Source organism: Scatophagus argus, chromosome 12 (assembly GCF_020382885.2).
Source record: "Scatophagus argus isolate fScaArg1 chromosome 12, fScaArg1.pri, whole genome shotgun sequence".
NCBI classification, from domain to species: Eukaryota; Metazoa; Chordata; class Actinopteri; family Scatophagidae; genus Scatophagus; species Scatophagus argus.
The window spans coordinates 16,407,833-16,421,525 of NC_058504.1; the positions used below are offsets into that span (position 1 = coordinate 16,407,833).

The following is a 13,693-nucleotide window of genomic DNA, read 5'->3' on the forward strand; positions in this document are numbered from 1 at the left end:
CAGAAGGTCAGTGGTTTGAACACCGGCTCTGGCTGCATGGCTAAGTGTTCTCGGGCAAGATACTGAACCCCAAATTGCCCCTGATGGTTGTTCCATCGTTGTGTGAATGTATGTGTGAATGGCTTAACATAGAAATATCATGAAGCACTTGGGATAGAAAGCACTATCGCTCCTGATGAGCAGGTCAGCACCTTGAGTGGCAGCCTCTGCCATCAGTGTGAGTGTGTGTGTGTGTGATTGGGTGAAAGTGGCAAGTGTTGTAAAGTGCTTAGAGGAGTTGGTAGATGAGAAAAGTGCTACTTAAATGCAAGTCCATTTAGCATTAATGTGATCAGTGATGGAAATTGCCAGAGTTTACTTGGGGATTTTGTATTTTTTTTATTGCATTTTGCATTTTAAATGTATTAGCAAAATCGTGGAAGAATTTTTCTGTTAAAAGACAAGAAATTATGATAAGATGAATGGTTACAAATTTATGAGCAAAGTTTGTACAATTTTCCAGCCATTTTCAAGATTTTTACCTCTGTTTTATTTAATAAAATTGTGATAATACAGTTTAGTTTGCAGAACACGTTCCCTCTTCTCCCCTCTTGTGCTCCCCTCCTTTCCCCTGGCACCACAAATAAATATTTACAATCTGGTGGCCACCTTTTTTCCCCCACTGTAACTCTGCGAGACATCATAGCATTTAAAAGTCAGTTTAGAATAAATGTGATATTTGCGTGATATCTGTTACACATGCTATTCTTGAATAATGTGGAATAATGAGAGCGTAGGGGTAGATGTTTCTTATCACAGCAAGCCCGGTTTGTCATCTATTTTAATCTACATAGTATCTATATGGTATCTGTGTTATATATAGATTCACTCACATGGCATTTCTACCAACCTGTGTACATTAAATGGTACGTAAAGAGAGAGGGTGCAGTAGAACTGTACACTGTGTTAAAGTTTATGGGGTTGTTCTTCCTTCTTGTATCTGCCTCGGAAGTATAACTGAATTACCACTCCTTACTCATTTCAAGTGATTTGTTTTTTGACAAATAAATTGAATATTTGTGGAGCTTTATAGGTTTTTATAATTTTGTAGCCTGATGGCGTTGTTGTTGTGTTTTTCTGTGGAAAGAAAGTAAGAATTCAAACCTGTGCAATTTGGTATTTGCACCCACTTAGTGAACTTTATGATACAGCTTGGCAAGTGGAATAACTTCAGTTGACTTACTAGTCGAGTTCCTTGTTTGGCTTCCACCACAGTCCCTTTATGCTGAAAAGGCTGTTTTCCCAGTGGTATCATGGAGAGAGTAAGAGGAAGCTTGTGTAAAAGATCATGAAAGTAAAAATACTGGTCTCTCCATAAAGTGCCAGTTTTTCCTTCATGTACCCTCTCTCACCCCTCCTCTTGGGCTACTGAATGCTCTCCCTGTGCTCCCTACATGTGTTTGCATAGTGATGTATGATGTGTATATATCAATGTTTCAGTGCTTCCCCAGTGCAGTGGAATAAGTGCTTCTCATCAGCAAAATTACTCAGGAATTTTCTGGTGGAGGTGGGCGTCCTCTTGTATAGCCCTTATTCCAGAATTTTAGCACATTATATGAAACAAACATAACACACAATGTGATAATATGCTAATCCATTTTGACAAACACTCAACTGAAAACAGTACAAATACAATAATGTTCAACCTGTTTGCCCCAGGGCGAGGACAGGAGGACACTGGGGGCTTAGCTTGAACCTCTGTGGGGGCACAGCGACAGCTCATTTTTAGATATGTAATAGATCTGCTTCTTCAGTGTGGTCTAATAGTGAAAAGAGTGGTTTGATAGGCATTTTTGAGCTGAGTGAGTATATTACCTGTGCTGCTTGTTATGATGTTGTCCAGAATTGGCAGGGTCTTTTTTCATTTGTTAATGAAGCAAGCAGAAAGCATAAAGTATCACCAGATGATGTCTGACTGTTGTTACTTAATTCTCAGTCATTATTACAATTTCTACACTCATTTTTTGGAATTCTTGGCATGTAGATCTAAGTTACCTGATAAGAAAAACATGATTATTTGTCATCTAGCAACAAATAATTAACAAGGTTATAGGATACTCAAAACGTGTTTGGGACTTTCTGCAGGTGAACAGTTTGTTGTATGAGAAGGGCATCCTCTGCGCTCAGTCGTTCACAAGCAAGGATTAGGCCAAGCTCACCACTTTGTGAAACACTATTTTGGACGTTGCTAGAGTTAAAACTGTTATTGTTAAACACAGTTTGTTTGCAAATGATTGTATTCTACTTTTATTTCTGTGTGTTTTTTTTTTATGTCTGAGTATTATTTTTGCATATTTGCTCCGCATGTTTATGCTGTGGTAATGACATTTTTATCTTTTTTATTTTATCTTAAATCTTGAGATCACAGAACCTGTTTTCCATTATTATTTTGAAGAGAAAATCATCTAGAATAATATTAAAATGAATACCCAAGCTGTCCATTATAATCATTAATTTTTCAAATGCATCATTCTGCTTTAGCTTAGTCTAATCTGACTTAAATCATTGTGAATGCATTTATTGTTTTAGGTGCAGTTTATGATCATAACTCACACTTCTGTTGCCCTCAGTTTTGGATATTACTAAAACGTTATTGACCAATTACTTTATTGAATAAAATATAATAGTGATAGCTAAAATTATGAAAATAGGACCCAGATTACTTAAAAAACATCAGCCCTTGTTCCCGCTACAGTGCAATTAAGAGTTGTTTTTTTGTCTTTGTAACTGATTATGCTTCAGCACATTTTCTGTCCATTGTATAATCCCATTTTGGCGCAGTTCCTCACATCCCAGGCATTCTGTTTCAGCACTGCTACCAGCTCATTCCAACTAACAAATGTGAATCTTCAAAGCCTCTGACCTATATTTTTGTGAATATGAGTAGATGCATAGTATTAATCTGGAAGCTGCAAGAATATTCAGATACAGTTGTGGAAGAACTTGATTTGTTGGTCAGTACAAGAAAATATGCTTGCAAGACATAAATGTTGACAGCAGGAATCTAGACTTGCTTAGCTCAACACTCCAGTCCTGAAAATGTCAGGAATATTTGCCTCTCTGATTCCTGGAGTGTAATGGCAGTTTGACAATCTTGTGTTACGTTCACTGAGAATTATCACATCCTTGAGTTTCCAGGTACAAGCTACGTCGAAATACAAACTTTCATTTTAACTATTCAGAGCTTAGCTTTTGTTTTCTCTCCTGCTTCTCATTTTTTCCCTCTCTGTGCCATCATATTGTATCATTTCAGTAGCTTTATAAATTAATCCTCAGCAGTGGGTTTTGTATTCCACAGGGATTACTTGTATTGCAGCTCTGCTCCATTTCTGATACGATAATGAACTTATCCAAGTTTAATTATGTATCTTTGTATTGCTCTTTCTTTGTTTCACTCAAAATAATACTGTGTCTAAGTCCCCATCTGTAGCTAAAAACTTGATATATTTGTTTCTTGCTTAGGTGGCCAACCTGGCATGCTCCATCTCCAACAATGAAGAAGGAGTAAAGCTGGTTCGCATGGCAGCATCTCAGCTGGAAAGCCTTTGCCCCCAGGTACCTGGCTGTTTTGGCCCCAGATTTCACCCATCTCATTGATTGTGCACCTCTTTGAGTGGGGGCCACATTATTTATTAAGACTAGCACCAGAAATGGGCTTCGATAATTAGAAATTCTAATAAAAATTGCAGCTCTATTTTTTTTTCCTATATACGTGCAGATATTTTATAAGGAGACTGGGACAATATTCATATTTCTGCACACCTCAACTGGGTTATCAGCCAGCAAAACTGGACTAATGCTTATGCTTTCTAGAGAACTGAATAAATACCACACATATAAACACAAACCTGCCTTGCTAGCTCAGTGTTGATGACATGATCCCCCACTGATTTATCCCCTGCAGACACTGTTTTTTGTTGGAATATACAACCATGACAAAAGTAATACTGCATGGAACTGAATTCCAGGACAGTGCTGGCAAGGCAGAAATTTTGTAAACAAAATACGTTAGGCAGATGAACAGATGAAAAAAAAATTGAAACACACAAAAAAGCACAACTGAAAGGCTGCAGGTATTTCCTGAATATGATCATTTGCAGTAAGACTGTTTTTTGTGCATGTGAGTGTATTGATTGAATCACTTTCTGTGCCACTACCCCCTTCTCTACCTGGGCTTGTCTCTCTGAACACCATTGGGTCTGTAATTACACATTCCTCACCTCCAAAAATCTGCCATGTCAGATTTACTTGTATTGACGAATAATTTTCCATGTCAGAACTGCAACTGGTTTGTCCACTATTTATTCCATCCTTTCATCCCTTACCCTTCTAACTACCAGTCCCTCATTTGTACCTCTGAGTCTTGGCAGCTCTTTCTGCTTTGCTGCCACTGCTCCTTTTAATCTCATCTAATGATTCCCATTCACCCTGAGCTTTGATATCCACAGATGTTTCTTGCCCAAAAACAAGCAGCTATTAGTTTTATTTCATTCAATCCTTCAACACACTCTGTGTCTATAATCTCTCTCAGGAATGAATTGGCTTCATACTGCAGTCCCAACATTGCAATGGGGGTGTGGGGGGCTTTGCACAATGAACCTATGCTAATGTTGTGGCTGAGGGCTATGCTGTAATGGAGCTTTAATGGCTGTAATTGGATGATTACAGGTGATTAATGCAGCGTTAGCCCTTGCTGCCAAGCCCAACAGTAAGGTGGCCCAGGACAATATGGATTTGTTCAAGGAGCAGTGGGAGAAGCAAGTCCGTGTCCTCACTGATGCTGTTGATGACATAACATCCATCGATGACTTCCTTTGTGTGTCTGGTGAGTGTCTGGTGACTGATTAAAGTTTGTCGATAACAATGTTAAGCTTTGAAGGTTTCTCCTAGATGTGGAAAGCTCTTACAGCCTATCAAACAGCACAAATGAATGTGACAACAGCCAGTCAGTGTGCTGCCTCTCTGATTCTGTGTCACTGCCTGTCGCCAGCCTGGAGGGGTGGAGTTATGCTCACACACAGTGAACAGCAGCTTAATTCGGAGCTGAGCTCAAAGCAAAGATAATGAAATAGACAGATTTTACTGGAGTCAGTGCCGACATTGCTCATTATCCATGAGTACAACAAAAGGGAGACAGTATGATCAGTGTATCAACGACCTGTTGAATAAGCAGAGCACAAACTTGCAGAAATGTGACGCCTTCTACCAATCTGCCCAAAAGAACTTGCTGTTTCCTCTTGATGCACAAGATACACAGCCATACTTTATGCTGAAGTGCTGACAGTGAACTTGTGTTATCCTCCACAGCTGAGTAAGCTGTTGACATTAGTTATTGTCAGCAAATTCTTAAAACTGAAAGTTATATATTGTGGTAAATATCGATATTGATCAATATGGGATTATGGGAATTTTTTTTCCGTATTGTCCAGTCCTTTGTTAAACTTGGGCATTATAGAACAACAAGTTTGATGATTAACTATTTTCACAGCAAGGACAAGGGAAGACAGAAAACAGATGATCTCAGACTAGGCAACTCATCATGAAAGAGATTTAAATTACTTAAAAAGCCCATCCATATTTTTGACAAATTTGTGCCTAACACCTAAGGCTACTCTTAAGGGGAATTAAAACATCTGTAAAAGATCTATCATATTATTGGTATTATTTTCCATTGAGAGTCTGACTTTGCTGTAGCGAGGAAACTATTGAAGCATCAGCAACGTTACTTCTGAAATTGAGATCCTGTCGCGTGTGTTGAAGCACACAAATGGTTTGTCAGGCATACCCTCGAGTTCTCGTTAAGCACTAAGCAGAGTGACTTTTATCACCTCCAGCCAAGGACAGACTGTATTTTGCACAGTGGGCATTTGCATTTTACATGCTTTTCATTAATAAACATTCAGAGAATTTGTCTTCTGACCTCCCCATCCTATACGTGAGATTCCTTTTGACCCTCTTAATTTTGGGACCATGCAAACACAAAATGAATACTGAGAATTTCTTGAATATGTGTGCTTTGCCATTATTACTCGTATAATATTCTATCTTTCATCAAAGCAAGTCCTCAACGAAAAACTGAAATACTGTTCCAAGTTGAACTTGTACATCAAGCTTTTTGCATCCAGGCAGGCTGATGGCATGTTTGGAACAAAGTGTTAAACTCACACAAAGAATATACCACTAACTGCATCGTTGTTTTGTGTCTCTAGAGAACCACATCCTGGAGGATGTGAATAAGTGTGTCATCGCTCTCCAGGAGAAAGATGTTGATGGTTTGGATCGCACTGCTGGGGCTATTCGAGGCCGTGCTGCCAGAGTTGTCCATGTGGTCACTTCTGAAATGGATAACTATGAACCTGGAGTCTACACAGAGAAGGTCTTAGAGGCCACCAAGCTCCTCACTGACACAGGTACATCAGAAACATGAGCTAAAGAATAGTTATGTTTATTTATTCCACTTATGGTGATTACACTCAGTAGTTAAATCTCAGCAGTGGCTGAGAGAGGTGCTGTGCTCTGGAGACCTATTCTGTCATGAAATTTTCTTTATCAGATTTTATGTTATGTTCTGTCCCCAGTAAGGTGTTGGATTTCAGATTGAAATGCAAGTGAAACATGAATTGCTCTTTCATTGTAGAATTTCTGCTTGAACAAGCACCGTCACCTGTGTAGGCAAGTATTGGTGCATTGAATTGGACAAGAATCTTCGGTTTTTCATAGTTATGCTTAGAGTGAAGTTTCAGAGAAATTCTTACAACAGTTTAGATTTCATCAGTTCATTATGTAATTTTTGAAAGCTTTACCCCAAGTTCTTTTCAGTTGTCATAGTTCCAAAAAGCTAGTTGCATTTAAAAATCCAAAGCATGGTTCTATATCACAGTGCACTTGAAGAAAGGTGGCTGAGTGACTGAAATCTGTTTGCAACCCTGGAGTTCATCACTTGTACATTACACCGTGTCCTAAGACAAACAGCATCCAACTATCGCATCACATTTAGTTAAACATGATTGACATGAAACATGAATAACATTGTTGCTCTTTTGTGTTTCTTTAATATGAAATGGTTTGAAAGACTCATTGGTAGTAGACTGAGAGAAGTAAATGCTGTGAATGACATTCACAATACTGCTGGATCTTCAGTTTTCTTCTCGAACGTCATTTCCATACAGAAGTCTACAAATGGTCTGTAAGCACAAAATTGAAACCTTTTTCTTTCCTTGATCCTGCTGCTCTCTGCTTCTGCATTGGTATCCTGACACCCATGCCTCCTTGATGCAGGCCTATCTGAATAAACTGAAATTGAAATATCATTACTTGCAGATGTGCTAGAGAGCCCTCTAGAACTGTTAAATAGTCAGACAATACATGCCCGCTGGCACAGTTTTGGGAAGTCTTCTATTGGAAGACTCTGTTATGCCAATTCTAGGACATAATCCCTTCAGCGTTTTGTTCCCCCTTTTTCTGATGCAACTACAGAAGATAGCTCAGTAAGTAAGCAGAGCAGTGATGCAACATTCCATTTGTTCAACTTGAATGTAGTGACTACACTTTTTATATAATCATTCAAAGGTGAGTATCTTCACTGCCACACAGCAGAATTGGGTTTACTGCAATCATTTATAGTAATCTCAAATTTAATCTTCTCAGAATACTGTGTTGATGCTTTAGTTCAAATAGGTAAAATCTCTCCTTACTGCTTAGGCTTTCACAAACCCATTGGCTCTCTGTGGGCTTTGTGTAGTGATGACTGGACAGTTGATTTCTGCAACACGTAGTTCTGTCTGTATGCTTTTTTTTTTTTTTTTTTTTTTTTTTTTTAATATTCCTTTGGAAAAACACATAGCATCCCACACTCAAGGTAGGTGTTTGTCCTTCTGTTTCTGCAGTGGATATTCATCAGTGTTGTTTTTCTCCTTTTCTTTCCTCTCCTCTTCTTCCTCCCACCCTACATTTCACCCCTTTCAGTCATGCCGCGGTTCACAGAACAAGTTGAGTCTGCAGTAGAGGCCTTGAGTGCGAACCCCTCACAACCAGTGGATGAGAATGAATTCATTGACGCATCCCGTCTGGTATATGATGGCATTCGTGACATTCGCAAGGCAGTCCTGATGATCAGAGTAAGTTGTGCTGTTTTTTTCTACCTCTGCAACAAAAGACTTTTTTCACCCTCTTGTGACCTTAAAATAAATATTTTAAATGACAGCATATCCATAGCATATTCTCCTCCCTTAGCAGTATTATGTGCAGGGCAATTTAGATTTTCTGCCTTTCCTCCCAGGACAGAGCTGAAACTGTCTGGTAAATGCTGTTTCACTTCAGGATATTTTGACTTACAGAAAGCTGCACTCTTCGCCATGTTAAGTAGCTGTAACCCATGGGAAACTACACACACCCTGTGTAAAGGTTAAAACTGGTTTCATTTAAACCATTTTAACAAATGTCACCTAATGTACAACACTGTGAGAGTCCTTTACAATTATATTATAATGTGTGTGTGTAGCGATGGTCTGTGCACCAGATGCTGTTAATGGTATGTGGGGAATCGCACATGCGTGTGGCCGTAGAAGCCAATGATGAACTTGTCTCATGCAAGAGCAGACCTAATTGACCAGACTTGCAATCCAGTGTAACAGCAGCTTTTGTTGTCTGTGGGTTAATGGCCTTTTGCTTGAGTAGAACTATAACTGAGACAGATGGTAGTTGGGTACCTAATTGACTGATGGCAAACCCGTGTAACAAACCCACCCCAGCTGTAAAGAGAAATATTCTTAAGGTTTTTATACTATAACTTAATAGTATACCTAGCTTAACTACTTAACATTGCCAAAATGCATTTTTTGTATGTGTTAAGAAGGTGGATTTGTTTGAACAGGTTAGTATGTATAACAGTACCTAATTATGTATTTTCCACATTGATTTACAGTGTGCTGGTTGTTTGTATTATGCCATCTTTCATTATTTTCAACACTTTATTCTTTAGAATTGCAATCATTAGTCTTGACAGCACATTTCATGTTGACAGTGGTGCTCCGAAACTGCCTGGGCTCCCATGAATAATGCTGCTCAGACATAGACAAAAACCAAATACAAGGGGGAACATTATGCAGTATTTGCATTATAATAAGCAGTCGATTTAAGATGGAGGTTTTAATTAATGTTCTTTAGTTGGACTGCAAGCCAGAGAACGGCTTTCAATTTCCATCTGCCCCAGCTCAACTCTTGTTATCCAGATTGATTAAGCTGTTAACACTGGGCCTGTGGGGCGAGCTGAACACTACCTGGTGGGTGGATGTGTGTAAGTGTGCATATGTGTTAAAAAAAATAACAAAGGATTTATGAAAAATCTGACTTACTTAAAATTAATCCGTTAGATTCATTCTGCCATTCATAACTGTGAGCAGGAGATAGTGGTGAGACTCAACTCAAACTGCTTTCATTATCTTTAAAGAAAAATTATGCAGTTCCCTGTAGGTTTTCAAGGAATTTCTCGATCAGGTGTGTGAGGTAATAATCGTAATAATAATAGTTTTGTGGTGATTAGTCAGCAGGGAAAGGCTTAGCTTCGTCGCTGATTGTTATGGAATTTCCGACAGCATCTGTACAGCAGTCTTCTCTTAACTGCTGTTGTTTGTAAAGCAATAGGACAAGTGAATCAAAACAATAATTTCTATCCAGAAGAACCCTTTGCCTTACTGAACTGCCCTTCTGGAGCAGAGTTCGCATGTGAAGCTAGGTATGTTTAGCTGTCAGTCCAAAGAAATATGAAATATTGCACTGACCAGAACACTGTGAGACAATTACTCTAGAGAGCGTGTACACACACACACACACACACAGGCACATGCTCATGCTCATGCTCTCGCTCTCTTGCTCTCTTGCTCTCTTGCTCTCTTGCTCTCTTGCTCACTCTCCAGCCATCTTTTTATAAACCCTCAAAAGCACATGCTGCACAGTGGTCTACTCTTAAATCAGAACAGACAAGTGTGTAGTTGGGGCCACTTAAGATAGGCAAGTCTTTAACCTTTTGTAAGTGGTGCACAGGCAGGCTATGTTGAACTGTCCCTCGGATATTTGGCAAGTGGACAGAACCCTCTTCCCACCTACAGCGACATCAGAGAATATGCCTCCCAGACATCAAACTGTCTTGAAATCAGGGAGCTGCCAACAGTGAGATACAGGGGGCAGCTGTCGTTTCCTTATGATTTGTGCTGTGTGCCATGGCACAAGGTGGTTTTGTTGGCTCTCTCATAAAAAAAAAATCTACTCTGCTATGAGCAGATTCCCTCAAAAAGATAGACAGTGCGGGATTTTACTACTGAACTGCACTGTCTGTATGTACAGTAGCTGTCAAAAATAATTCTATCATTGTCATGATACTGTAATTTCAGCTCTCTGTCTTACCATCTGGTTCCAGATGTGCTAGACAGAGGTGATACAAGTGGAACTGAATATTGCATTTTTCAGCCTCACAGTGGATATGCTGGACATTACAAAATTAAATATTGATTAACCTATTTTGCCACAGCATGAAAAACAATATTAAAAATTCATTTACTGTGTCAACAGTATTACTTTGACGAAACCTTTTTTAATTTAACCGCAGGCTGGTATTTTCACTTCTGTACAGTAGTGCCACATTGGGTGCACATCATGAGCTATCATTTCTGAGCCTCCCACATTCACAGGTTATCTGTTGCACAGGGCACAGCAGGTGATATCTCTGCCCCGCTGAACAGCATTGTCTAGGTTGAAAGAGATGCCTGTGAGTCACTACAGCTTTGTATCTGAAACCATACCCCTGTTCCCTTGAGAACAAGAGCATCTCTACATTCCACAAAGCAGTGTAAGGTTGTTCAGGGACCTTCAGTTATTTTTAGATGTGAGGGCTCCAAATCCATTATAGAAGGGAAGTATTGAGACAGCTGGGTAAGCACAAGTAGCGACATAGGCGTAGTAATGCACCTCTATCTGTCCACATCATCTTCTCTGTGCCCATATCACTACCAAATACATTTTCCTTTCAGTCAGTATTGTGTTTTGCCTTATGCATGACCTGTTGAGATTGAAATTCTTTTGAATAATAATATTTATGGAAGAATACCTGTGGCTTGTTTTGCATTTAAAGCTAGGAAAAAGGTCAGGGATCAGAGATGAAGTAGCAACAAGAAGAACACAACTCATGCCTCACCCGCCTGTCTACAGATAGCAGGGACAGATGGCACTGAAGCGTTTTGCTCTCAATATGTTTCATACCAGCTTGTACCTTCATTTTCCCTCTCAAAATGCACAGGCAGCACATTACACTTGATTTACAAATTCATTTAGAGTTACAGTTTCTTGTACCAAGCGATGGGGAAGAAGACATTTATCTGATGCTGCCCTTGCTGGCAGCGCCAAGGCATTTCTCATATATAGTAAGCAGGTTGGTTGTTTAATAGTGCTCAAAAGGCTGTAGTATGCCAATATTATTTTTATGTCGCCCACTTATAGCTAACAGCTTTTGTCACCGTTTTGTTCCTTGTCTACCCTTTCCCTTGTTTCCTCTCATACCCTTTTCATTTGGCCTTTTTCATCTCTCTTCCTTTGGCCCTTCCTTGCCCGTTTCCCTCTGTGTTGTCCCATTACAGACTCCGGAGGAGTTGGACGACTCTGACTTTGAGACTGAAGACTTCGATGTTCGCAGCAGGACCAGCGTGCAGACAGAGGATGACCAGCTTATTGCTGGGCAGAGCGCACGGGTGAGTTGTCAGTCACTTTTCCTAGTATGCAGACATTCGTCGTCTGATTTCCTGCCAATAAAATCATTAGTTTAGGGAGATATGTGCAAAGGAAAAACAGATTATATTTTTAACATATTTATGTTAATATTTTTCATACAGGAGATTGCAATAGTGTCCCATCAAACAGAGCCATACTTCAGTGTGTTTGAATATTGAATTTACAATCTTATATATTTGTTAGTTTAATACATAATATATGTGTGTGAAGATAGATAAATAAATTGTTAAATAAGTGTGTGTGTGCATATATATACATGGCACACAGGTCATGACAGATTATCTTTTCTTAGGTGTGGGTTACTCATCTTTGTGCTGTCCTGAACAGCTTTGTTCAAGCTTAGGTGACTCTAGAGAGAGAGTCCTATTTGCCAGTAATGGAGTGAACGCTCTTGCGATGATATTCGATTTCCTGATCTTAAGTGTTTGTCCACTGCTGCCACACAAGCTCATTCATTGTGATTTTGAACCTGATGCATGTGTGGTTACCTGTTTGGAAGCTGCCCTTGAACTGTCTAGCTCAACAGGATGAATAGAACCGGTGCTAAGCACATTTCCACATGATATTAACTACCGCTAACCAAATGCTCATATATTGATCCTCTTCAGGGGGCCAGAGGCACAGTGTTCAGTAGATGCATGTTTTTTCCAGACGATGTCACATAGTTTTACTCAGTGGTGAAATACTGTACCAAACCCGGATTTTCAGTCAGTCAGTATTTTCAGTTTTAATTAACACTGTCAGAGAACTTTGATTTACCTTTATCTTTGTAATTGACATTTGCACTGGTTTTGAATTTGACTACATTGTTAAAAATGTTTATAACTCCTTGCCTGCTGAATTTAAAAACTGCAACCTCAGTAGAAAACCCTGACTTGACTTAACACCACTTTTAAAGTTTTAACAAAAACTAAATATTATAAGCTTTGTAAAGAAAGAACTTGTTTCAGAACTGCAGAATTGTACTAGATTAAGTGTATTTAAGTGGCTACAGAGTATAGCTATTGCATCTCAAGAATGTACAAATGAAGTTAAACTAGGAAAGCAGTAGTGGAGTCCACCATGGTATTACTGTGGTTTTCTGCTTTAATGTCACACAATGCCATGCATTTGGCTGGCAAGAAAAGTTGTGTACTGTCTATGGAAACCATCGGGGATAATGTAAAACAAAATGCCCTGGAGACAGAAATGCCTCAGTAACAGTATGCTGACATCTAGTGTGATAACTTTGCATGATTCCTCCTTCAGGCTATTATGGCCCAGTTGCCCCAGGAGCAGAAGGCGAAGATTGCAGAACAGGTGGCTAGCTTTCAAGAAGAGAAGAGCAAGCTGGATGCCGAGGTATCCAAGTGGGATGACAGCGGCAATGACATCATTGTGTTGGCTAAGCAGATGTGCATGATCATGATGGAGATGACAGACTTCACCAGGTGAGTTTGGGCTAACAGCTTGGCTCACACCCAGAGCCATTTTTCTTCCTGAACAAATGATGGCCCATAAGATATTCTTTCTGGCCTCAGAAGATGTCTGAATAAATTGTTTGAATTAGGGCTGCACATTTTAAGTTTGTAATCTGTATGTTTGTCTTGAAGGCTTTGTAGTGCTTCTTCATTCACAGGGCCAATCTGCATGTCATCTGACCGCCTTCACATTAATATTCCAACGGTTGCACAATTCAACCAAAATGCCTCCAAGACAGAATGCCTGTTTAAGTTAAGCCAAATAGAATCATCCAGGAAGCCTGCATTTGTTTTCCAACATTTGCTCATATCTGCACAATACTATGCAGCCAGTTTAACACCACTGTTCATGCATGAACACTCTTCATTTTCCTTAAGCAGCACTGTAGGTAGGATTTTCTTCTTGATTATTTTTT

The 13,693-nt window shown here is 39.4% G+C and overlaps 1 protein-coding gene across 4 annotated transcripts in view; it reads left to right on the forward strand.

Annotated features, from left to right (window-relative positions):
* ctnna1 (catenin (cadherin-associated protein), alpha 1) overlaps positions 1 to 13,693 on the forward strand; it is a 73,858-nt gene that overhangs the window by 42,787 nt on the left and 17,378 nt on the right. For all 4 annotated transcript variants that reach the window (XM_046406996.1, XM_046406995.1, XM_046406997.1 and 1 more), the window contains 6 exons: positions 3,502 to 3,594; positions 4,708 to 4,864; positions 6,249 to 6,449; positions 8,005 to 8,156; positions 11,667 to 11,777; positions 13,066 to 13,247. In XM_046406996.1, coding sequence (XP_046262952.1) covers positions 3,502 to 3,594; positions 4,708 to 4,864; positions 6,249 to 6,449; positions 8,005 to 8,156; positions 11,667 to 11,777; positions 13,066 to 13,247 — 896 coding nt within the window. The remainder of the gene's footprint in view (positions 1 to 3,501; positions 3,595 to 4,707; positions 4,865 to 6,248; positions 6,450 to 8,004; positions 8,157 to 11,666; positions 11,778 to 13,065; positions 13,248 to 13,693) is intronic.